This window comes from Alosa pseudoharengus, unplaced genomic scaffold (genome assembly GCF_046254945.1).
Source record: "Alosa pseudoharengus isolate Yale_2024_CS ecotype anadromous, Long Island Sound unplaced genomic scaffold, YU_APseudo_1.1 YU_APseudo_1.1_scf_2, whole genome shotgun sequence".
NCBI lineage: Eukaryota > Metazoa > Chordata > Actinopteri > Clupeiformes > Clupeidae > Alosa > Alosa pseudoharengus.
Window position 1 is genome coordinate 26,298,795 of NW_027468663.1, and position 26,271 is coordinate 26,325,065.

The 26,271-nt window shown below is 43.0% G+C and overlaps 1 protein-coding gene across 2 annotated transcripts; it reads right to left on the reverse strand.

Annotated features, from left to right (window-relative positions):
* Positions 1 to 4,732: 4,732 nt before the first annotated feature.
* On the reverse strand, positions 4,733 to 24,045 carry LOC143134169 (spindlin-1). 2 transcript variants are annotated; one of them, XM_076294330.1, is made up of 5 exons: positions 23,959 to 24,045; positions 22,925 to 22,963; positions 21,859 to 22,106; positions 17,177 to 17,410; positions 4,733 to 8,894 (listed from the first exon to the last, which is right to left on the reverse strand). In XM_076294330.1, exons 2-5 carry the CDS (start codon positions 22,942 to 22,944, stop codon positions 8,689 to 8,691), a joined length of 708 nt encoding a protein of 235 aa, XP_076150445.1. In that variant the 5' UTR covers positions 22,945 to 22,963; positions 23,959 to 24,045; the 3' UTR covers positions 4,733 to 8,688. The 2 variants fall into 2 exon arrangements, with proteins under 2 accessions (XP_076150445.1, XP_076150446.1); XM_076294331.1 differs by lacking the exon at positions 23,959 to 24,045 and adding an exon at positions 23,382 to 23,841.
* Positions 24,046 to 26,271: the final 2,226 nt, after the last annotated feature.

Below are 26,271 nucleotides of genomic sequence, written 5' to 3' on the forward strand. Positions count from 1 at the left end.
ACTGAGACCAAATTGCGCAATCGACTGGACATTTCAAACACACTGAGGGTGTCACTGTCTTCCATCACCCCCAGATGGAAGCTCCTTCAGGGCTCCCACTGATTATATTCGTAATGCACGTTTTTGTTCCCATATTTTGTTATGCATGTTCACACTTACAGATGTAGCTTCAAGTTGTTCAATATTCATAGTTCATATTGTTCAATTTTCACTTCTTCAAGTTCACGTTTTTCACAAGAGATCGTTACCTTCACTGTTCATACATAACTGGAGCTAGTTCTTTTCAAGTAATGCATGCACAACACATATGGAACATGGAACCCCCGAACCCCCCCCCCCCCCTCGCCGGTCCGTGAAAAAAAAATAGGAATCAAACCGGTCCGTGGTACATAAAAGGTTGGGGAGCCCTGCCATAGGTTATCAACTGTCTCGTGGCTTAACGGCAGCGCATTGGTGCACTGCGCGCTCGGCCGGAGTTCGCATCCTATCTCTTCTTTTCATCTCTGAGTAAGAGTAGGCCTATGAGACACAATAGGTTTTGACCATACATATTTATGTATATAGTTACTCTACATCGAGAGACCATAGGTACAATACATCAGTCAAAAACAATTGAATCTGTGTCACACAGTTCGCCTGCAGGTAGCGAGAAGCAAGAGGACAATAAGAAAATCGAACCTACAACGTTGGGATAACAAGTCTTCTGCTCTAGCCACTACACCATTTACTACTGCTGTTTTAAGAGTCTGGCAAGATTATAATACTGAAAGCAAGGCAATACTCGAATTAACATAAATAGCAAGAATGAGCCAAGTAGGGGAGTCAGTGTCTTAATCAAAATTAAGTTACAGGATAGATCAATCATTGAGTCACGAGATAAACATCCACTTCGCAATTTTTGGTTAGGCGCTCCGGACACCAACAGGAACTACCAAGGAACGACACAAGTGCGACTGCCTATAGGGGCAGTAGTTCAAACGACCAAACTTTGCGTCCTTGTTTGCGATTGAGAGTTCGAACTACCCTTTCTAGAAACACCAAATCCAAGAACAATGGAGCGTACTACCAAGGTTGCGACGCAAGTTAGCAAACGACGCTTTCTAGAAACGACCCCCTGGACACTTCAGGCGCGTTAGTTAGTAGCCTAGTAGGCTACAGTTAAACAAGGCCGATGAGCTGTGATTGAAAATCGGGAATGGAGCTGTCCCTGACCGGACAAATCAAAATCACCCAAAATACGGGATGTCCCGCGCAATTCGGGACTGTTGGCAACCTTACACCAACCTCGTGACAGCCTACCCATGCCATCTATATGCCTGCATAGAGGAGTTTATTGGCCGTTTTCAACCCCTTTATCGTGAGAGAGACGCTCGACAATATGTTTTTGTTTTAAGTTATCCAGTGTTGAAAAGCATCCCTTTTAAAACGCGCATCTTTTTTTTTTATCTCGCTCTGTCAGAGCCTGCCCAGTTTTCTCTGCATGCCGGCTTGTGCCTCCACTTCGCCCAAAATGCTGGATTGTATTGCATTCTCCATGGTTTTAGCTTAATTTTCATGTACCACATCAGCATTTTTGTTCAGTGAATCTTTTGTAAATTGTTTTACAATTAGCTATACTGTCGGGACCGGGCTGCATCGTTCCACATTCTTTCTCGGAGGTAGCCTGCCCAGCATTTTCTCTGCATGCCGACTTGTGCCTCCACTTCGCCCAAAATGCTTGATTGTATTGCATTTTCCATATTTTCAGCTAAATTTCCATGTACAACATCAGCACTTTTGTTCAGTGAATGTTTTGTAAATTGCTTTACAATTACCGTCGGACATCACACATTTACAGCAACTGGAGGCTGTAGGCGAATTCACATTTAAAAAATGACTGCAAAACAAAATTAAGCGGGATTCCATTCAAAAGCTTTTCAACTCTGTGGGCTATAGTGCAGCCTATCCTACACTAACATTGCTGCGTTTTACGAGTCATTGATGTAATCAACCACTATGGTGTGGTTCAGCAAAACGAATGATAAATGGTGTTGTTCAGCGAAACAAAGATAAAAGTAGGCTAGGCCTATATAAATAGACGAAACAATGCATGGCAGACAGATTTAGAATGACAGCAAAGTGCATACACAGTTTTTAGGCTACCCAAACAAAATGCATGGTAAACTACATACATAGGCTTGCAACATGAAGATCTGTGTGTATTGGTATGGTCTGTTTGGGCGAAAGCAGTTCAAATTTACTGTCAGTGGGAGGGAACGAGTGGGGAGAAATTATCATAGGAAAACGCCGTCTTTGACGCCGCTTTGTACACACAAATACGGAGTAAAAGACAGCGTAATGAATGCATATAACGGCGTTTTATACGGCACTCTTGATTAGCTTCTGAACGCCGTCTTTGACGCCGCTTTGTGCACACAAATACGGCGTATTATACGGCACTCTTGAATAGCTTCAGAACGGCGTAAAAAGCGGCGCATTTTCACGCATTTTACGGCGCATTTCACGGCGTCACCTCTAATCGCGCCGTAAAAAGCGGTGTAAAAGCTGTAAAAACGCCGTTATTAACGCCGTTTGTCTTAAAACGTGCAAGATCCAGACGTAATTGTGGCACTCTTGGCTTGCCATAGAATCGCGCAGGTTTAACACAACGCAGGTTACGCACCATTTACAAATGAGTTAAACAGCATCACATGTGTAGTCTTTAAGAAATGAATACTTTATAACAAAATTACTGTGTCATTATTATCATTTAAACAATATAGAAGTGTTTTACTTTTACCTTTGTGGTTACTCAGTAATTTTGTGATTTAGCCTATGCTGTATTTAATATGCCATATAAGAAGCTTAGTCTTTAGGGAGAAAATTTACTTTTTAATCGGAACTAATCTAGATTAATTCATTTCAAAATACGAGATTTTTAATTGTTTGACAGCCCTAATAAAAACGTAAAATATTTAACCGCAGCAATTTACTAATGTAGCCTATGTGACGATTCTTCTCGTCACCATTTAGCACATACCTGTCAACACTCCCGTTTTTCCCGGGTTCTCCCGTATTTCAAGGTCATCTCCCGGCACCCTCCCGTTTTGTTATTTCTCCCGGAAAACTCCCGTAATTTGCATGGCCATCAAACTTCATTTTAAAATCATTGATCCATTAATTTTTTCTATTAGTCTGACATCTCCAGTTGCCAGATTGTGGATGAAATACACCCTACACATACACAATCACTTAGTTTCAATTTCAACCGTTTTGTCGTAGGCTAAAACCTGGCAACCCAAAACCCAACTAAGGAAGCGGGTGCCGATTGTGCAGCCTGAGTCTCGTCGTAAGCAAGCGGGCTAGTTGAATGGCCTACTCCAGAACTAGCTGTTGTAGGCTGCAGGCAGGCAGCTAGTGGATACATAACTGACATGCGTAAGGTAAAAGCAACGACCGAAATGCAGTGTTGAAACACGTATATAAAACGTATTACATATGCAAACACAGATCCGGTATAAACACTGCCCCTGCCCCCCCCCCCCCCCGAAAAAATCTCCCGTTTTTGGAAAACTAAATGTTGACAGGTATGATTTAGCAGGCAAATCTGTGGCCTAGCACAGTGAAATGCCATCAGTCAAATTATTACTCATTCTTACAGTGGACGTAGCAATTTGGAAAAACAATATATATTTGCTGCTGTGCTGAGTGTCTTGTAGCTATCCGTTTCGTACAAATTACTCAGGTATGCTCATGCGTATATTTCACAGGTATGCGCATGCATATATCGTAAAAGCTTTCAAGACAGAACCATTGAACATATTTTAATCTGTATTTATAAAAAAAATACTGTAGATTAGATTGATGTGTTAAAATTATGATCAATAGTGGCATTATTAAGTGAAGAGTACCTGATGACTTGTTCAGGACTTGAAAAAGATTGGGACTTGGACTTGGACTCGACTTGGCTTTGATGTGACTTGGACTTTTAGTATTTTCTCCTCTCTTAATTTCACCTTTAATTCTAACATGTGCACTAAACCAATTCTTTCCTCTGTATTTACTTCAAACAGATATGCTTTACTTTTTCTGCCATTTTCATTTGCAGCGAGTGTTTCGTGGGACAGTTGTCAGTGTCAAGGACAGCTGTAACAAAAAATTAAGTGAGTAAACATGCTTTCTCCCGACCACAATGGTGAAGTTTAAGGCGGCTGTAAGTTGTAGTCTTCACAGTATTTGATTTCAGGATTCCAGAAAGATAATAGTTTACGCTAACATAGTTGCAACCAACTGCAATGTGTTTAACTTCAACCCATTTGTAATATTTACACCAGATAACAAAAATAGAGAACAATAGAATCGGCTAAAAGTTACTGTCTACCAAAATCAGTGATGATAACAATGTGTTGCTTATGTTCCTGTCAAGTCTCATCAAGACTGTAGTCAAAATCTTAACAACTAGCAGAGGATGAGAGTTTAGAAGTTTAAGTACTAGTCAAGTGAATTGCAGGAGATGGCGGTGGAGGGAGAATGAGGTTGAGGTAGAAGTTAAGTGTATGGTAATTGGTAAGTGCATGTTAAGTGCATGTTGTGTTGGATTGTTAGAAGTGTGAGGAGGTACACTCGTACTCTTGTTTATTCATTTCATTCATTCACATTTGATCAACTCTGTGCAAATGCACAGTGTAATGGTAAAGACAGCAGGTTTTATCAGAACATCTGCAAACAGTTAAACAAACACATTTGTCACCAGTGCAAAAAAATATCGTCTTTATTTTATTTCATGGTAGCATTGTTACATAAACATGATGGGTGTGGATTTGACACTCCTTGATGTAGTCGCCTACAGAAAAGTGAACTTTGGTAATAAGCAGCGAAAATGGAGTCAAACACACAAGCACAAGTGTGTCATCAACGTATACATGGGCAGCTGTGCATTACCAGAAGCCAGCAGACGGCACAAGAGTAAACACAAACAAACAAACACACAGGAGCAAGAGAGAATTATTCACAAAGGAGCCGTGTGGCTAAACAAACCGCCAATCAAAAGAGTACAACATAGGTAAGCCTATGCCATCAATCTCTGCTTTGACAGCCAAGGAGAAAACTAAATAGCTCAAAAACGTCCTCAAATTTAAGCATTGGTTTGGTTTGTTTGGAACAATAGAACATCTTCAGGAACTTAAGAATCTGTCTTTTTTGGGGGGGGAAATCTTGTGTGCTTTTAAAGAAGGAAAAACATTTTTGTACAGACCTTGATGATATATCTGTATTTATTACAAACATGGTCATTATTCAAAGGGGATAAGTACAATATATAGTTTCCATGAGCTTCACCCAAGATCCAGGGTCACTCACAGTTTATATCTCGCTTATTAATATCTTAAAACACAGTTTTTAACTCCTGGTTTAAAACCCAAAACTGAACCATACAAGTTGATTACAAGTACAACTCTAGTGCAGGTGTTAGCCAAGCCAAGTCAGCAGGAGGTGCTGGTGTGCTGGCAGCGTTCTCTAAAAGTAGGCTACCACCTGGACAAGTGCTGGCAGCTTTAAAGTTCCTTCCCCGATTCCACACCTGTGCTGTATCAGGACTGAATTATTACATAATATTACACCTAGCGACTGGGCTTCCCAGTCTAAAAAATATCACATCAGTACAGCCAAATGGTGGATTGTGTCCAGTCAAGCACAACACACACACACTCCTCTGGTGTGTTTTTAAGACTACCCTGCCCTGCACGCTCGTTGGCACTCCTGTGGTAAGAGCTTGGCCACGGCCGGTTCTGGGCCAGCAGAGGCTCCCAATCAGAACCAGAACCAGACACGGGCCTGTTCCACTCACAGCTCCTGTCTGGCTAAGACCCGCTCCAGCACCTTGGCACTTATGCAGACACTCCTCCACAACTTCAGACAGACAGACAGACAGACAGACAGATAGGCATGCAGAGCCCTAACAGGGCAGAGACCAATAAGGAGAATGTCCCCCACTGGTCAAATCTGTACAGTGTACACACACAGGACAACAGCAACACTGGGAATATATAGACTCAAAGACGTGTGTCCAGAATAAGAAGAAGAAGAAGGAAGAAGAAGAAAAAAGCCAGCAAAGAAGTATGAGACAAAGTCTTAGGGTCTGTACAATTCACAAGCCCACACAGCAGCTGGATAAAACTGATTCAAGCCAAATCAGAGCCAGGTTGGCATGAACAGGGCCAGTTGCTGTTAGGGCTGCTTCACATCTGTCTGTCTCTCTAGGAGAAGTCATCCTTTTCAATGGGGTGTTTTAACACCAGGTCCCTGGGTCGCCCTCAGCTACTGTGCATGAAGGGCAACCAGAGAAACCCGAGGATTTCACTGAGGGAGGGGATACACTTCACCATTCAAAGTTGTGGCGACAATCTCCGCAGCACAAGACAAATAACAACAAAATGTGACACATTCTTATTCTAAATTTCCTTTTGCTTTTTTTTCCAGACTGATGTTTTCTACAATACAACTCAGTCATCAATTAATCTGATCTATGCTCCGCCAATTAGCATGATGATGCTAAGCTACTTCAGCATGCACTCTGGCTTGAGTGTGTGGGATTAGGCCAAGAGTCTGTTTAAGAAGAGCAAGAGAGAACCAAAGCCCAGAATTAAAGTGCATTTGCTACAAGTGTAATAGGCCAAATCATTACGTCACTACTAATCCCCTTACCTACCCATCCCTCCCTCAACAACAAAAAAGTCATCAGTTCAAGCTTTTATTTTTGTTTGCAATATTTACAACAAACCAGGAGAGTTTGAGCAGAGTCTAAACAGATGGGGGCGAGGCTGCCACGATAGCACAACTCCCAGAGCAGAGCCGAGCTAAGCTAACATGGCGTCGCCGTCGGAGGGAGAGGGACACGCATGCCCAACTCCTCCAATCACGGTGAAGAACACAGCCTGGCCTAACTAACGGCACAGCTGAAACAGAACATGAATGTCCCAGTCCAATTCGGTAAAGCTGTGTAGCACTTTGAGGGAAAATGCCATGAGTTAATTTCGAGTTGATGCTCGAATGATCATCAAAAGCCACACCTTAAATTATCATATAAGTACAATAATGCGTCCGAATTTTATTTTTTTATTTTTTATTTTTTTAGGAACCAGCAGCAGTGCCAGCCTGCTGGAAGACCACATCTTAGATGCTTTAGTCGCCCAAATCTAAAACCATGTGCTTCTCTAGGTGGCCATGAGCGTTAGCTACAGCGCTATATGTTAGCTTCAGCTTTTCGATGGCTTTTGAATTTAACTACTATTAGCTTTATTTTGGCGTAAATAGGAGACTTAAATGGGGACTATGCTACGTTAAGAAGCCAGTAAGTACTTGTTTAAAAGTGCATTGTTATCGGTCAGATGAATTAGAGATAAATTAATGTTAGGAGCCCTGTAGCTTCATTCTTAGCTGTTTCATAGCTATGCTACATAGACACACATTAGGAAAATTTTCAATAATTACAAAGGATCTCATTCATGTTCCAAGATTCACAGAAGATTCACACTGCCATTCCCCCCCCCCAACCCCACCACATGTCGTATAATATACTGGTAATGTAGATATTCTCCATACGTGTGCTTCCCTCTGGTGATTTCTGTAGATTTCCATGATATCTGACACAAAGACACTGGAAAGTTACTTTTGCAAAATTGGCTATAAATCAAGGTTCAATATGGGACAGCATAGCTTCGATAGCATATCAGACTAGTTGACCGATGCCTCACTCCTCAAGGGAAGTAAGGACATCTATGGTAGCCTCTAGGCCCCCAGGTAAAAGGGGCAAATGGGGTTTCTGACCATTGAACAAGGCAGACAGTTATAATGATATAGTAACGAAATGGCTCGACTGTACGTACAGCTGAGTGACTGCTTGCCACTGACTGGAAACATCTTAGCTCAAGATCCAGCTAAAACCATCTCACTTAGTTTTAATTGCTTTCTGCTGGCTGTCTCATTCCAGCCAGGCTCTGATTCATTAGGGAAACCTGTCTATGAGTGTATTTCTAATTGTATCTGTTTAGTAACTGTATGCAGTTTAATAACTTATGTGTGTGATTAGTGCCATGACAGCCTGATAATATAAGGTTGTGTTGAGATCTGAATGTGAAGTTTGTGTTTTCTTTGTGTAGTTGACACCTTAAAAGAAAAAGGTGCGGCAAAGCACGATGAACATCATTAACGAAAACGAATCAGGGTGGTCAGTCATTTCAAACCCTGTCCAAAACAATTAGCAAAACACACTGGTAGAAATATATTTTGAAATACACATACGAATCACAAATTTGACCTAATCAAAGCACAAACTCATATTGAACAAACACAAGTATTCACACGATCAGTTGTTCCCCAACGTATAACTACTCATGAACATGTGAGCTGAACCACCCCCCCCACCACCACTTGGTTTAGTCCTTGTATGTGTGTGTGTGTGTGTGTGTGTGTGTGTGTGTGTATATATCTCTGTGTGTGGTGGTACGCTAACTGAAGCCGGCTACACTACGCTGGAGAACACGATTACAGCTGACAGACAAGTTGGGGGCGCTATGGAGCTGTGGGGCGAGTTTGAATTTGAGTCATCATAAATACATTACTTTTTGTTTTTTCCATTTTCATGTTGTTGTTGTTGTTAATGATGTTGTTGTTGCTGTTGTTGTTGTTGTGATGTGTCTTCATTGACTGGCCTTAGGTGGTCTTGACAAGGTCATAGACGTGGATGTGGAAGTCGTCGTCATACTTGATGTAGTAGACCGAGGGTTTGGCGGGCACCTGGTAGATGACCAGGCCCGTGCGCTTCACACCCTTATCTGTCACATACTCCACCTGCTTCCCCACCAGGCTCTCCGACTCTTCCCCTGGCTTCCTGTCCGCAGGCAGCAGGTGCTTATTCTCTACGGAGGGAAAAAGAGGGAGAGTTATTATTGTTATTATTAGAGAGGGAGTTATTATTTTAGTCTATCTAGTTATTATTATCTAATAACTACTTTGGCAATATGAGTGACCTTGTCATGCCAATAAAGCAACAAAGAAGAGAGATGGATGAAAAGGGAGAGAAAGAGAGAGAGAGAGTCTACAGATATACATTGTACAACAATAGCTCCGTTGCTAGCTTAGCTGCTTTTAAGCCCCATTACTACGTCACTGGGGTTTACCCTTACAGCTGTGGTTTAGCTTGATCTCAGTTGCTGAGAGATGGAGACAGAGATAGTCTGTACACACACACACTGACATTTAGATTTCTTGTTCCTTTAGTGGGAGGACAAGCCAGATACCCACTGTCATATTCCCCAACTTTACACTAAATCACTGAGGTACTTCATCAGGGGCCATACTATGTTAAGTCCTAATTATTGATCTTGGATTTCTTAATCATGGTGATAACTATACACACTGAGGTCAGAATACAGTAATACAGCCATTATTTGGGAGATGCCAAAAAAGTTTCACTGTTTACTGGGCCATATGATTATTCTACTGAACTAGTAAGCAGCCACTAGACTTGGCTTCACAAATTCGACTCATGATCTTGGATTGTGGTACACCAGTTATCTTCCAGTCCCAAGCACATTATCTGTGGTAAAGACTAGATGTGCTGTGTCCCTTGACCACCTACAGATGATCTTGACTCCTCATTCCTGCCTTGTGTGGTGTGTGTGTGTCTATCTATAAGTAGCAGTGTTGGGGAAGTTACTTTTAAAAAGTAGGGTTTGCTCGTTACTCGTTACTTCTCAAAAAAGTAACCCGTTACTTTACTTAGTTACCCTCTATGGAAAGTAACTTATTACGTTACTCGTTACTTTTACGTTACTTTTGTTGCTCGACTTTGGGCAGAACCCAATATCTGTTCCTAAATGTGTAGGCCTACATAAAGTTCTACTATGGAGGACATAACAGGTATTTATTTTGTGCTCTTTATTATAAAAAATGCCACAAACAGAGCACAAGAAAACATTGGACTTATAGGCTTCAACACCACCACTAAAGCCCTATGAAACAATATCAAATAACATAGCCTCGCTACATCTTGGGCATATAGGTGAACACAAAATATATGAGGGCTTATTTTATAGCCTTATACTCTTTCATTAAACAGGCGCTTCTCCGAAATTTGGTGCAAAGCTTGTGCAAATCGTATCAATAGGCTGGCAGTTGAGTTAACGGCAGTAGACAAAATCAGGGGACAGTGTAGGCTAGGCTTAGCCTGACGAGCCAGACCCACATTTGGTGCCGCTAGGGTGCGTCTAGATTTCTAGGCTAGGCTAGGCTAGAACTAACACTCACATTCCTCCCCTTAGTTTCAATGAGTTCGAAGTACTAGGCTACCTCCATCCCTCAGAAGTTAGCGTTGGCTGCGTCTCGCTTGCTATGATTGCTCTTCATTGCCACCAGCCTCTGTCACGTACCGTGTGGAGCTATAATTGCACTTAATGCTACCAGCCTCTGTCACGTAGGCTGCCATGTGGAGCTAGTGCCTATGGCGCAAGCGTGCAACTGAGAAAGCAGCGTCGCTGTCAAATCTGTCCCTGGGAAAAGTAACGTTGCGCCGATATGAAAAAGGAACTACGTTACGTTAACAAATTTTCAGTAGTAACGCGTTACACTACTTTTTACTCAAAAAAGTAGTTACGTTACTGTAACTTGTTACTTTGTAACTCGTTACACACAACACTGATAAGTAGTAAGTATAAGTATATAAGTATACTCTTTTGATCCTGTGAGGGAAATTTGGTCTGCATTTATCCCAATCCCTTAATTAGTGAAACACATACAGCACACAGTGAACACACAGTGAGGTGAAGCACACACTAACCCGAAGCAGTGAGCTGCCTGCTACAGTGGCGCTCGGGGAGCAGTGAGGGGTTAGGTGCCTTGCTCAAAGGCACTTCAGCCGTGGATGTGGGCATGGGAGAGCAGTGCTCAACCACTTTCCCCGCCCACATTTTTCCTACTGGTCAGGGATCGAACCGTCAACCCTTCGATTACAGGCCCGAAGCCCTAACCAGTAGGCCACGGCTGTCTCTACGGCTCACGGCTGTATCTACTGTATACGTAACACTTAACAACTTCTATCAGGATGAGTATCTGGACTTTACCCTGGGCTTGTTTCCTGTCTGTTCCGTCCTGCACACACCTGATATGGGAGGCCCCAGCACATACAGTAGCCTCGGCAGCAGTGTGTGTGAGAGTGTGTGTGTCAGAGAGTATGTGTGAGAGAGTGTGTGTGTGTGTGCGTGCGCGTGTGCACGTGTGTCTCAGTAGAGGCATCAGCTCTACAAGTCTTCATCACTTCCTCAGGGCACCGGTCACATACACTTGACCTCGGAGATGCAGTAAGACTTATCACAGCCAACATCACATCATAGACTTCTGCTTCACAGAGAGCAGATGACAGGAGATCAACATCGTACAATAATTCCCACTGCAAGTCAACATTCCACATTCTAGAGCAGTGCTAGTGCCACACATGCACAAATGGACAGAGAGGTCTGGCCAGCAGCTAACATCACATCCTAGACTAGATGATTGGTGATCATCATTTCACAGTGAGTCCTATTAGAAGTCTGCATTCTACATTCTAGAAAAAGAGATTTTGGGCCAGACAGAAACTGTATGATTTTTCTCATTTGTGTATGACATGGTAACTGGCACTACATTTTTCAATCGTTCACCGTTGCTCTTGCTCTGCTAACACTGCAAGTTCGAACAGCTCACACTAAAAGACCAACAGAAATGTCTGACATGCCAGAAATCTGATCAGATCGGACTAGAGCTGGAATGGTGATTTTTACACGTTCTACTCGGGCATCCTGAGCCTGCTCAAACTACATGACAAATTAGAAGATAATTTTTCCAATTCTTAAGTTAGTCTGGTCCGACTAAATCGGGGCTAAAATCGAGCCAAGATCGTACAATGTCAGCCCGGCTTCAAATATGCTATAACAATGCCAAATGAGCTCTAGAACATTGCTGAAGTACACTGAAGTACAACCACTCCACCCAACAGAGATAACATGACTAACCATAACAATTTTTGAATACTAGCATCCTCTAACCGTCAAATGATACACACTTACTGCCAATTTTCTCTCATTACATACATCTGCTTGCAATTTTCATTAGTTGACTGTCCAACTCAGAGTAAATAAGAACAAAATAAACAACCATTCGAAGCAAGCCTCTCTTCAGAAGAAAGCCCTCCAATCTCAGCCGTATCAGCCCAGCTCAACTTCTATCAGTGCAGGGCAGGACACCACTCGCTCACTACCAATCACACAGAGTGACCGTTGCCTTCACTACCAATCACACAGAGTGACCGTCGCCTTCACTACCAATCACTCACTACCAATCACACAGAGTGACCGTCGCCTTCACTACAAATCACACAGAGTGAATGAATGCCAAGGCCAGCTCACGGTCTCGACCTCCATAAAGGACAGCCTTAGGCCTCCATAACGGACACTCGGACAGCTTGGTCTCAGCCTCCATAACGGACAGCCTTAGCCTCCATAATAATAACAATAATAATAAGAAGAAGAATCTTTATTTGTATAGCACCTTTCATACACAGAATGCAGCTCAAATAGCTTTACATTTGGAACATTTATACAACACAAACACAATAATAGAGAAGAAAATAATAATAACAATAATACATTTTGAGGCTAACGCAGCAAGTTGTTGTGGTAGCATATATATAGGCTTTGCTAACAAATGCTCAGGCTAACAAATGCTTAGGCCATAAAGGACAGCCCACGGTCTCGGCCTCCATAAAGGACAGCCCACGGTCTCGGCATCCATAAAGGACAGCCCACGGTCTCGGCATCCATAAAGGACAGTCATCAGCCTCCATAATGGACAGCTCACTTACTCTGCCTCCATAACGAACAACCCAATGTCTCTGCCTCCATATAGAACAGCTCAGAACTAGAGATGCACCGATTACAATTTTCCAGGCCAATTCCGATTTCCGATTTTTCATTGAGTTTGACCTGCTGATACCGATTTTAGCCGATTTCATTTTTTCTAACCACTTTACAGCACACAAAGATTTATTTTTTATCTTTTCTTTAATAGAATATTTTTGAACAGATAATCGCTATAAAAATATAACTATATAAATTATTCCTGGTGTGGGAAGTTCACACACATCTAAAGTGCAGAACCATTTTCTTCTTTTCATATCAATATCCAACTAAAAAATATGTGATCTATTTAGCAAACTAAACTTCTGTATGAAAACAGGGAAAACAGGTAATGTCAATAAAATAATATATAAATAACAAATAAAAAATTAAATAAATATAGCCTTGCAATATAAAGATTCTTTATAAAAACACACACACAGGCCTATTGCAATCACATCAATGGCAAGTTTTTCTTCGCAAACAGAAGAATTTCTGCTTTGTCACCAGCTAGTCTGTTTCTTCTCTCATCTACCACATGTTCTGCCAGGCTAAACAAGCGCTCACTGTCAACGCTTGTAGATGGTGCAGAGGGGTAAGCTCTGGCAAGTGGAGCAAGTGCAGGGAAACGATCTTTGTTGATCCTCCAGTAGGTCATTTTCTTGTCTTCAGGTTGTGTTCTGAGTAGAGATGCACCGATTTATCAATGCATTTTCACTTCTGCCAATGGGCGCCTCTGACGGGTAGCTCTGTACCTGCACAGACAAGGGGCTGGCCAGTTGTTGCTCCACCTCAGTATTTTCCTTAAGGATTACGTCATAAACTGAAAACAGTAAGCTACGTGGCTTTTTTGGCTGCAGATGCTTCCTCTGGGTCAGGTCCACGAGCCGTGGATGCCTCAGCAGCTGGTTCCTCTGGTGGGCATCTGGTCTACCTCTGCAGTGCAGTCTGAAGCTCCTGTTTCACTGGATCTTTCACTTCATCGGAGAAGTAGCGATTCTTGTACCTTTTGCACAAACAAAAAAAATAAGGATTTAAGAAAGTATTGTTTCAGAATCAGATATTAACAGGCTATATGATAGGCCTATGTATATTCATTCATTCATTAATTCATTAATAAAATAGTCTAAATAAATACATAAATAATTGTTAATTAATAATAACCAACCAACCAACCTCGGGTCAAGAACTGTTGCCAACGCGTAAAGGGGCTCCTTCTCAAAGTCACTAAACCTTCTCTGAACTGCCTCCAATAACGTGGCTTTTGTAGTGCCCGCTCCGAAGTCAGCTCTTTTCTCCAAAAGCCGTTTCAGCACGGTGATGGCTGGAATGACGTCTGCAGCTGTTGCTGTCGATGAGCTTATTTCTTTTGTATGTTATTCGAAAAGAAGTGAGGAGAGTGAGCACATTCTCAATTAACCCCCACTGGTACATAGTGAGAGTGACCGGTAGGTCATTCGCCTTAGTGAATGCCCCTAGCGCACCTCTCTGCTCAATCAGCGATTCTAGCATGTAGAAAGTACTGTTCCATCTTGTGATGACATCTTGCTGCAGGCACTTGGTTGGCCGAGCTGTTCGTGGATATTACCTGGATATTCCTGGATATCGCGAGTAGGCCTGTGGTGAGTGTTTAAAATGTCCAACAATTTTCCTCCCAGTTTTCACCATGTCAATGATGCTTCGTTGGGATAGCAGACCCTCGTTCATTGCCAACTGTAATGTGTGCGCCATGCAGGGCAAACTAGCCAAGTTGGCATCATTCAGTGCTTTTACCATGTTCCTTGCATTGTCTCGCAACACTACATGCACCCTACTCCTGTCGATTCCCCAATGTTGTAACATTCTCTCGAATGTAAAGGCCAGATTGGCAGCAGTGTGGGACCTCTTGACATTGTGACATGACTCGGTGTAGTTGGAAGTCATCATCCACCCACTGTGCATTTTGGCTTAGCACGAACATCAAGCTCAAATTTGACGTCCAAATGTCAGTTGTAAAACTAATCGCTGCATTGGGATTGGCATGTAAGATGCTGCGTCACAAACTTACAAACATTTCTTTTAGTGCAACATCTGAGAAATACCGTCGACTTGGTATGACATATTTTGGACTCAGATAGTTTTTGAGATTTCTGAAACCTAGATTTTCCACCTCAGAATATGGCTGGTCATCCAGCACAATGAATACCATGATCTTTGCAGTTATGCCTTTACTCTTTTCCTTGGTAAACAAAGTTAAATGAGGTTGCGGATTTGTGGATGCCCCAGTGCTAGTTCGAGCTAGATGTTTTTTACCTTTAGCCCCTGAGTGTTGGCCTTTGCTAGCTTCATCAAACTTTGCAAATTCAGCTAAGTGATGTTGTCACAAGTGTCGTCCCTCCACGCCCTACTTTTTCCTTGCATGTGTTTTGTTATCTTCTTCACACACGCTAAAGAATTTCCAAACAGCTGACATGTTAATTCGCAAAGTTTCCTACATGTGCGTTCCGTACGTGCACGTGTGATGCTGATGTTGCGCGGTGTTAATCATGCGGCGCCCAAGTACATTTAACCGGCATAAAATGGGCATATGTCAGACTGACCGGCCGTTCTCCGGTCATGGCCAATCAAGTGAAAATCGGCCGATTCCGGTCACCAGCCGATAAATCGGTGCATCTCTCTACTCAGAAGACAACCTGAAGACAAGTCTGCAAAACTCAGCTTGTGTGTCAGTGACATGACTGTCATGTTTTCTGTGTGGATTAGTGGACATATGTGTTTACGTAAGTATGTGTGTATGGTTTAACTCAGCACTCAGGGTGTGTGTGAGTGTGTGTGTGATTGGGTTCTGTGATTGGGTGTGTGTGTAACTGGTTTGCCGACTCTCTTACTCTCTTGTCTGTGTTATTCCCCTCCACAGGAATTTGTACTGGAAAAGATTATCCCCTGGGGACATTAAGGAATCTATCTAGTTATCTATCCATCTAGACACAGGCATGCTAGCTCCATCAACTATAACAGTGACCAGTGTGGGCAGAGGGAAGCTGCACACACACACACACACTCTGCTCCCTCACACTAATAAACACACACAACAAGGAAGTGTAATGACAGGGCCTCACACAGCTGAGACTCCTCCACAGCCCAGACTGGAAACTGCTAACTGACGCAGAGAAAATACAACTGGCAACAGAAAATAATATATGAAAATAAGTTCCGGGCTCCAGACTAACTCTTTTTCCACTAGAAGCACAGTGGCCCCCAACTGAAAATTTTAGGGGTGCAATCACCGTAAATCAACATGCTAACCAAATATTGTTTGTGTCACATTTTATTGTGCACTTTTTTAACATGTCACAGCATACTCTCTTCTTGAGACTAAGATTCTGTTTAACTAGTATATTGTGTTTAAGCTGCGAAGTGCCTGCCCTGTTGGCAAACTTTGTGTTCCCCGCAGTTCTGGGATAGCAACTGCAACATCGCAGTTCATTGAGTTTGTCTCCTTAACCAGCTGAATTCTCGCAGCCAGTCATCATCCAACTGTGATACTGCATGTAGACTCTGGTACTAGCACACTAGCCGTAGGTTGGAAGAACCAGTCAATAGTTTGCTTGCTCATTGTTCAAACGCACGTATAGTAGCAGGTTGTGATGTCTTTCTCCTTGCCACAGACGTTTACGTGCACTCAATTATCTCTAGGACCCTCCCCCTCCACACATTAGCCACTTACAGTGGCTATTCCCTATCCTTCTCACACTCATTGGCCTGCCACAGATTCCAGATTCATTGACGCACCCCTTCCACGTTTAACGTGTAAAAAAAGGGGGCAAATTTACTGGTCACATGTGTGTGCAACTGGATGTAATATGCAGTCGCTCACTTTCAAATTTTGGTCGCAGTCTGGAGCCCTGAAGTTGTCACAACATACACAAATATGCCAATGAAAAAGTGTGTGAAACTACTTCACTGCCATGCAGTAAAACAAATAATCTAGCCTTGAGCTGAACCTCACCTGCATCAGGTAGAATGCACACATGTCTCCTGCCCCAACCTCTCCTGATTCACTTAGGTCTCCCCCCTTCCCTATTTCACCTACTTCAGGTAGGATGTGAAGGTCTCCCCCCTTCCCTCTTCCCTATCTCACCTGCTTCAGGTAGCATGTATACATCTCCCCCTTCCCTCCTACTTCAGTTAGGATGCATAGGTGTCTCACCTGCTTCAGGTAGGATGTGTACATCTCCCCATTCCCCCTTCCCTATCGCACCTGCTTCAGGTAGGATGCGTAGGTGTCTCACCTGCTTCAGGTAGGATGCGTAGGTCCCCATCCTTGTAGTCGTCCCAGAGCTGATACATGTAGAGCACGGGGTCCTTCTCGTAGGTGATGTAGTACCAGTTGGTCATGATGGGCGCACGGGAGAGCACCATGCCGCGCCACTCGTTCTTCTCGCCGTCCTCCTTCTCAAACAGGTGCTCCACGGCCTTCCCCACCAGCTCCTCCGCATCATGAGGCACCTTGATCTTATTATTCACTACAGGGACACACGGACCAGTGTTACATAGGAACAACTATACATCACAGCTTCATCACTGTCTAACATACATAATGATGACATCATAACTACAGTATGTAAACTAGGTATAGGAGCTGCGCAAATTTGTTCAAAACTGCTGCATTGAAGTTAACTCTGCTAAGGTCTTATCACAACATAGTAGGCTACATTGAGGAGACTAAGCTAAGTTAAGTTATGCAATCAAGCAGCATCTCAAAGCTAATGTTCGAATACTGTTACAGCTGTTTGTCAATTTCATTGAAGGGCTCATTTTGTTGACTCTGACACTGAATGTTTACAAAATCCCCATGTAAATGAAAAAGTGTTTTCCAAAATTCAGAATTGCTTGTCCCAAGGAGAAGTACGAACCTTTATTTTAACTAACTATGTAGAAAACTTTATGAATTGCATCCACACATCAGCAGCCATTTAAAGCAACACCAAAGAACTTTCCTCTGTCGCACGCACGCTGTACGCACGCTATTTGTTTATCCAGCACTGGCTTTTCAAATAACGTTGTCCACAGACAAGGTAGAATATGTTGCATGATTTTATGAAAGTACGAAATTTGTAGTTTCTTATGTCTCATTCCATCGAACTACAGATCCGCTACCAGATCTGGCAAACTTGCATAGTGCGGTTATAGCTGATAGAGGGCCGTGAAGCGAATGCAGAAGTGCAGTTGACCCTGTTAGGAGTTGATGAACCACTGAAATGATTTTGGAAACATTTTAAAGTACAAAAAAACTCTTTGGTGTTTCTTTAACTGTGATTGCAAGGGTTCCCTCACGAATGTCTTAAAGTGACAGGTACTCCAAGGTCAACTACTGTTGTCCAAGTCAGCTACCGCCACAAATTGAATCCAATTCTGTGGGAAACACTGTACTTGCTTCTAGACTTACATATGCCCACTACTCGCTGAACACACAACACTGCAGACTCTTTTCGCTGCATAGTCTGTAGTCTTCCTTCATCATCACTGCCTGTAAACTGTGCCGAAGATCCGACAAATCCTCTGTGACCTCAGACGACCCCGCAGGCACTAGCCCGTCATGGCCATTGCATCCACACACACTGATGGCCGCCCGTGTCTTCAGCTTAAAAAGCAATCTCCTCGCGTCCGCACCACAGCCATGGAGCCAGATTAGCACATCTGAGAGGTGCGAGGGTTCAGTGCAGCATTTGTCTGCTATGCAGTGTAGGCACTGGAGCATAACAAGCTATGCCATTTGCATGGAGAGGTAGACAGGGAGTTTTTGTCCACCTCCATAAAAAATGCTATGTTATTTGGTATTTAGTCAGTTATGCTTGAATTCTCCATCCAGTGCCATGTCACTGTTCCCCGAGTTCTCTGCATCTTTCTGTATCCATTTATCCTTTCTGTTGTACACAAATTTGTTCAAATCCGTGTTAGTGGGCAATTTACCCTTGCCAAGATAATACAGCACCTAACAGATGTGGCATATCAAAAGATGATGATCAAATAGCATGATCAAGGATGCAAACAGGTAAGGGGTGAATAAGGAGAGGAGGAGAGAATGGGGATGCAAAGAGGTAAGGGGTGAATAAGGAGAGGATGGGGATGCAAAGAGGTAAGGGGTGAATAAGGAGAGGATGGGGATGCAAAGAGGTAAGGGGTGAATAAGGAGAGGATGGGGATGCAAAGAGGTAAGGGGTGAATAAGGAGAGGATGGGGATGCAAAGAGGTAAGGGGTGAATAAGGAGAGGATGGGGATGCAAAGAGGTAAGGGGTGAATAAGGAGAGGATGGGGATGCAAAGAGGTAAGGGGTGAATAAGGAGAGAATGGTGAGGCCGGAGCACAGTGGTAGCGTTGGTGTTCCTACCGGGAAGCTTTGGATCTTTGCAAAACAAATAGCAGGCTCTAGGTGGAGGTAGAAGTGCGGGTTTTTTTCTAAAACCGGCTGATTTATGTTGCTCTGTCGGCATAGTGTCGGTTTGTAAATGGGGGGGGGGGGGGTGACTTTGAATGAATGTGTCTCCCTCAATTTTAGTCACAGACAAATGGTTTTCACATCGTTGTAAAGCTCTTTTCCAGCTTTACATTTAATGGAAATGCTAGAAAATATAAATAAATGAAAATAAAGGGGTACTGTATCACAACATGCCTGAATCTTAAAGAAAGTGGTTCTTAATAAACACAAGGAGGAACAGGGGTAGCAATGACCAGACTAATAATCAGATTCAGGTGAGGGGTGGAGACAGAGACACAAGGAACAGAAAGACATGGCTATGTAAACACAACAGCACATGGTATAACTAAACAAAGTCAAAAGCAACCATGCGAAAGAAAACAATCACCCAGCCATGAAAACCATAAGTAGTGATATATCGGCAATAAAACGAAAACCAAAGACCAAACTTTCTGGAGATGTTGATGATAGTACAAACTAACCTTTCTAAAAAACAACACACATTTTAAAATATAGTTTTTTTTGCTATTGAATTTGTAAACTTATAATCACTTATAATATGGTATGGTTACTGTTCATTTTTGGTAAACATAGAATTTCCATTAAGTTTGCATGGATTCCAGTTGCTGCTACTGGAAGATGTCAGGGCCCTCGGAAGTCTACCAATAAAGTGTGGAGCTACTTTGAGCCTCGTGCATGGCTAGGCCGATGCCCGAGGCTCCCCCTTTAAAAACCTGTTGGTAGCATCGGCTAACTAGCACCAGTTTTCAGAGTGCAGGGGACAAGCCGAGATGAGCTATGAGACATATGTTCACACTCAGTATCATGTTTCAACACACTTTAGGTCAATATCACACCGGAATTCTCCTTTAATATTGATCCAAAACACATGCAATTTCATTTTCATGGCTTTCTTATATGTCCGAATCAGCATTCCAAGTTTCATTCAAATCCGTGGCAATGCGGTCCAAAAGTGTGATGATTTCACACAGAATGACCCGTGTGTGTGTGTGTGTCCACATATGTGTGTGTGTGTGTGTGTTTTACACCTCATCTTTAACTGTCCATTTCTCTTTCTGCTCTGAGCTCACTAGCACCATTCTCATTGTGAACCTGTTGCCATGCCAACATCATGCAGTGACATCATCAGCACCCTAGCATAGGTGAGAAAATAGAACCACTTCCTGTTTACACACCGTAGCGTTACACTGTGCGGTGGGGAAGCCAGTAGAGTGTCAAAGTCTACATGTAGATCTTGTACCTGGGGTTACAACTGTTTGACCATTAACCTCAAAACTGGACTCATTCCAACACTCCAAACTAATGCTACCCCCAGTGCCTAGACAGGAAGTCAATACTACTAAATATGGAGTTGGGAGACAACGCACCATGTCCTCCCCAAAGAGGGTCTGTGAATTCCCCCCGCCCTGACCTTATGTCCTTCTATAGAAGAGAGTCTCAACCCTGACCTCACCCATATTGTTGCTCTTGGGTGCTCCTTGTTGGTGCCCCCCCAATCCCAATCCTCCCCCACCTTGTTTATGCAGCCCTTGCCACTTTATCTACTAAACCCCGCTTCTACTGCACTTTTTACCCCCCCCCCCCCATAAATGCACAAATAGGCTGACACCAGACATAATTTCACTGCATTTCTTACTTCCAGTAACTATATACATGTGACAATAAACTTCCTTGTATCCTTGTATCCTATTGGATAGCAGGGCAAGATGGCTGCTATGGAAAATCAACAAAACCTTGTTGAACCAGCATATTCTAAAGACATTTCGTCACATCCCAAGATAGAACCCCTTCTCAGTGAACACTTTGAACACTACTCTTTGCAGCCATCTACAACCTTGTCCCTAACCCTCAGAACCATGTTCCTAAACCTCAGAACCATGTTCCTAAACCTCAGAACCATGCCCCTAAACCTCAGAATCATGTCCCTAACCCTCAGAACCATGTTCCTAAACCTCAGGACCATGCATGCCCCAAAACCTCAGAGCCACGCTCATAAACCTCAGAACCATGCTTATAAACCTCAGAACCATGCTTATAAACCTCAGAACCATGGTCTTAACCCTCAGGACCATGTTTATAAACCTCACTGTTAGAACCATCTAAAACAATTTACAAGAGACAATCTGATTGGCCTCTGGCTGGATATTACCACAGAACTTAGCTTCGCTGGAATAAATCCAAACCGTAACTGTCTGAGGGAAGTTTCTCCCTCTCTCTGTTGGCCGCATTTTTGTTGCTGTTTAATGTCTTTTACTGACACTTTTATCCAAAGTGACCTACAGAGACCAATTGCAGGGACAGTCCCAGTGGGCCGTCACGTTTTAAGTGCCTTGCTCAAGGACACAACAGTGGCAGCTCCTAACCCAGCTCCTAAGTCATCTGCGCTGCATGCTAGCCCAGCTCCTTAGGCATCCGCGCTGCATGCTAGCCCAGCTCCTTAGGCATCCGCGCTGTGTTCCAGTGTGCTCACTCACCCACTTTCTCGGTGAGGACCTGGAGGTTGGACACCCTGTCGTCCTTGAAGAGCTCAATTCCGTAGACACAGTCAAAGCCGTCATATTTGACCATGAAGAGTGAAGGGTTGACGCTAAGGCGGTCCAGTACTGTGCCTTTCCACTTGGTGAGCGCACCCTTCTCACGCCAGCTGTGCTGGATGCGCTTGCCCAGCAGGCTGCTGGGGTCTGGGGACAGGCCGTCGCTCAGCTCCCCGCTGCTACGCTTCCTACCGGAGCGGGTAGGGTGAGCGTGAGGAGAGGGAGAGGAAAAGAGAAGAGAAGTGGTGAGGAGACAGGGGGAAAGATAAGGCAAGGAGGAGAATGGAGCAGAGGGAAATGAAGAGGGAGCGGAGAGGAAGAGAGATGAGGGGAGAAGAGAGGAGGAGAGATGAGGGGAGAGGAGAGGAAACGGAGGGGAGAGGGAGAAAAGGGGGAGCAGTAGGGGGATTGTAGGGGGGTAGTGTTTAATAGAGGAGGACCATGGATGAGGGGAAAGCATCAGAGGAATTAGAGAGATGGATAAAGGGTGGAGGAATTAGAGAGATGGATAAAGGGTGGAGGAAATGGAGAGATGGAGAAAGGGTGGAGGAAATGGAGATGGAGAAAGGGTGGAGGAATTGGTGAGATGGAGAAAAGCATGTGATGAGCAGCAGAGGGAGAGGGAGTGGTGGGCGAATGAGAAAATAATGTCTGAATTAGAGAAGGCAACTAACAAGACGAGCCCTGGCCATTCTAATTAGGTTGTGGCATGACGCACGCATAGGCCTATGTACTGCCACAAACCTACATAACTCACAGTTTGTGAATATCTACCTGTTTGCACTTTGATGGCATGGTCATACTCAGATTTGATCACATGCTGGTCCACAAAACAACACTTCAATTAGGCAGCAGCATCTTACTTGCTTAACCATGGCATCTTTATACCTAGCCTACCACTAGGCTATATCATGACAACTGCTCTAGAATAAGGATAAGATTTTAATGTGTGGATAAGGTGATAAAGAGATAGGCTGTGTCTCCCAAAGCTACTAATGTTACCTACCTCCCCCTTTTTTTGGACATCTTTCCATCAATTCAAAACCTGGGGTGAGAGGAAAAGAGAAAGGTAAACATTCTGATTACGAGCTAGGTTTTTACTCTAAAACAGTGAGGCAGCTTTAAGATAGTAGTAATTAGGGATTGCTGCAAATCTGCTGCCAATGGCATGGCAGCTACAGATCTTAGCAAACATGATCATCATTTGAAGAAACAAACTGGGACAAATGCTGGTGAAAAGCCGCATGAGAAGGTCTTAACAAAGCATTTCTGAACATGTGACAGAAGGCATACAGAAACGCGAATCAGTTAGCTAGGGCCTAGGCTAGGACTAGGGAGACCCCGGGACACAGCTTGGCATTGAGAGGAATTTACTGCTGTCACTGCTGCGCTGAATGCTTCAACTAGCTACGCTGGCTAACGTTGCAGGACTATTGTATGATTGGTAGTGGCAGCGTACTAACCCCGCTCTCTGCTGCTTTGTCAACAACAACTGCTCCCGTTTATATAACCAGTCTTTATAATATAGTCCTAGTCGCAGATTTCAAAAATACATGTCCATGTCACATTTCTGCCTTTCTACTTTATTCTGCGCTCAAGGAAGTGACATCCGTAATGTTGCGGCATTCTTGTGGCTAGCTAGTCTTTTTCCAGAAATGAAGGTGTCTTCTTGCATGCCTGCGAACAGGGTTGTAACGTTAGCAGACTATCCTCCCCGAAACATCGATTTTACCTTTATTTTTGTTTCTCACCATACAATTGACACCCCTCTAAACGTTCACTGCCATGTAATCGAGATAAATCGCAGTTAATGTTACCAATACATCAGTAAACGTCAACGACAACCAGAATATTGCAGCCGTATTGTGTCAATTCCAGACATAAAACGACTAACCTAACGCAGCTAATGCTGTCCTTGCATTATAGTGGCATGCGCGCAACAGGCAAAACGGTATTTTTTAAAGGACTCGGTGTTGATTGACAATCATTATCTTCATATGCAAACTGTTAGACAGGACATCTTTACAAAATGAAAATTACCTGGCTAATATTTTCATGTCTAAGGTGCACTTCCCCCTGCAAAGAATTGTCTACCTCATGGACTGTGTAGGCTCCGAGACGTAATGAAGGAAACAGTGAAGCTACATAAGAACTACAAGTTCCAGAGCCCTATAAAACAAAGGGTAATTCTAGAGTACGCAATCTTATTCGCAAGTCTGACTGGGAAATGTAGTTCACGATGTATCAGTCCCTCTATTTAAAGCTACCGTAGATGATGGGTGTGTAAACTTGAGAATGCGTGGTTCGTGTTGTTGTGTTTTTTGGTGTAGGTTATTTTACCGACATGGTATGGTTGTGCACTCTATGCGTAATAGTGAATATCATTACAATAAACCCAAAGCAAATTAGTCCACTATGAGACTTTTATTTGTGTTAATAGGCTATATTGTGTCAATCATGTTGTCAATTCAATACGCCTACATTTCCCAGATGGCATTGTAGAACGAGTGTAGCCTAAACTGTTTGTGACTGTAAATGCAAAGGGCCAAGAAAGGTCATAGTGTCAAATCTCCTGGACTTTGCAGAACATCTCTTTTTCAGTTGTTTTGTTATGTTATTTTTTGACATGGAGTATCTAATACCTATCTAAAGCTTACCTAGGCCTACATGGAAACCACCAGAGTGGGATTATATCAAATTTAATGGCCTGCATCGTGTAGCATCCAACCAGAAGTTGGCAGTGACATATAGTAGGCTACCATAATTCATATGGTACTGTTACAAACAGTCAGTTTCAGACAATAGAAGGCAAGTTAGGCTAGACTTGTGTATGTGGAGGCAGCTGTATTCTCTTGCTGGTGTTTGGTTGTTTTAAAATACTGGGATGAAAGCACTTACAACAGTTTGTAAAGTGACACTCTTCCGCTTAATTTTCTTGTGACTCGGTTCGGACTCACTCGAACTGGGCACACCGGTCAGACTGGATTGTTGACTGACTGACGTCTGCCAATCATTCAGGTATGCCGTACTACTGTTTCCAGCACCTGATAGAAATTAACAGGGTCGCCATTCCACACGTGGAGCAAGCCTGGCTCAGATTTGACTCTATATCGTATGAGCTTCCAACTTGAAATCTTCAGTTAGTGAGGCCTCTTTCTTTCTTTCTAAACATATAGGACTGTAGCCAATGAATTGCTTGAAATGGGAGGAAATTACATTTAGCCCAATGTGTTAGCCATGCACAATAAAGTTTATTATGACCATTTTATTTTATCTGAGGCTAGCATGCAACTCAGTTAAACCAACAAAAGGCCATTTGTGTGTTGTTTGCACCTTTCACCACAAGGTGGCAGACGCTGCCTCTTGTTGTGTTAGGAAGCTGTATAATATAAGGTATGTAAGATTGCTGCTGCTCTCTTCATTCTTAAAAAAAACATTTTTGGGAACTGAACTCTCTGAACTTGTCATCTTTCACTTATTAACTCTCATGCTTTTCTCTGCTATGCTTTGCTGCATTTCTCAGATCAGAATTGAAATTCTCAAACTTGTTCAAACACATCGTCCTACACATCATCTAGTCAAAGCAATTTCTCATATTTCGAAGAGACAACAAAATGATTTTGCACATCCATGCAATTGACTGTGCACAATGCCTGCTCTTTTTTACATTATCAGTATCTCATGTCATGTTGGTTTTGCATTATTGGTTTTCTGCTGAATAGTCCTACCCGTCTTAGCATTTGTTCATAGCTTGAGTCATTATGCAATAGTGTTGAAACAGTTGTCATATGCAATCTGTCAAGTTAATATAAAAGATAATGGCGAAAAGACTATAACTACTACTAATTGCTACTGCTACTAACATGTTCATTGGCATAAATACTTTCGATACATATGTAATCTAAGCATGTCGAGCATGTTATGAGCTTGCAGGTAATCCATTGTGTGGTGCAGTAAAAATAGTTTTGAGAGAAGTTGTGCAAATGGTAATGAAATGATATGAAATTTATCATGGTGACTGATAAAAACTGGGCTCAGGGATGGAGGAAGCTCCATGGTTGAAAGCGATATATATATATATATATATATATATATATATATATATATATATATATATATATACACAGAGAGAGAGAGAGACACGTACAGAACAAGGAATTATACATTCGGGATGAGCAATCTGATGTGCGGTGCTGACGCCAGGAGTCTCTGACCGCCGCATGACTGCTGGGATTAGGTTTCACCTGGGCACTCCACACGGACATGAAGCTGCGCTGCGTTATAGTCCATGGGCCAGATGAGATGTCGGTACCACTCAAGGTGGCAAAGGTTGCTTATACTTTTTGAAAAGAT

Bases quoted from the DNA above. Each gene is read 5' to 3' on its own strand.
- LOC143134169 (XM_076294330.1), bottom strand. From the start codon at position 22,944: ATGTCCAAAAAAAGGGGGAG. The intron at 22,107-22,924 runs GTAGGTAACATT...CCGCTCCGGTAG, and splicing joins ATGTCCAAAAAAAGGGGGAG to GAAGCGTAGCAGCGGGGAGC. The intron at 8,895-17,176 runs GTGAGACACCTA...TTCCCTCCGTAG, and splicing joins ACGCATCCTACCTGAAGCAG to AGAATAAGCACCTGCTGCCT.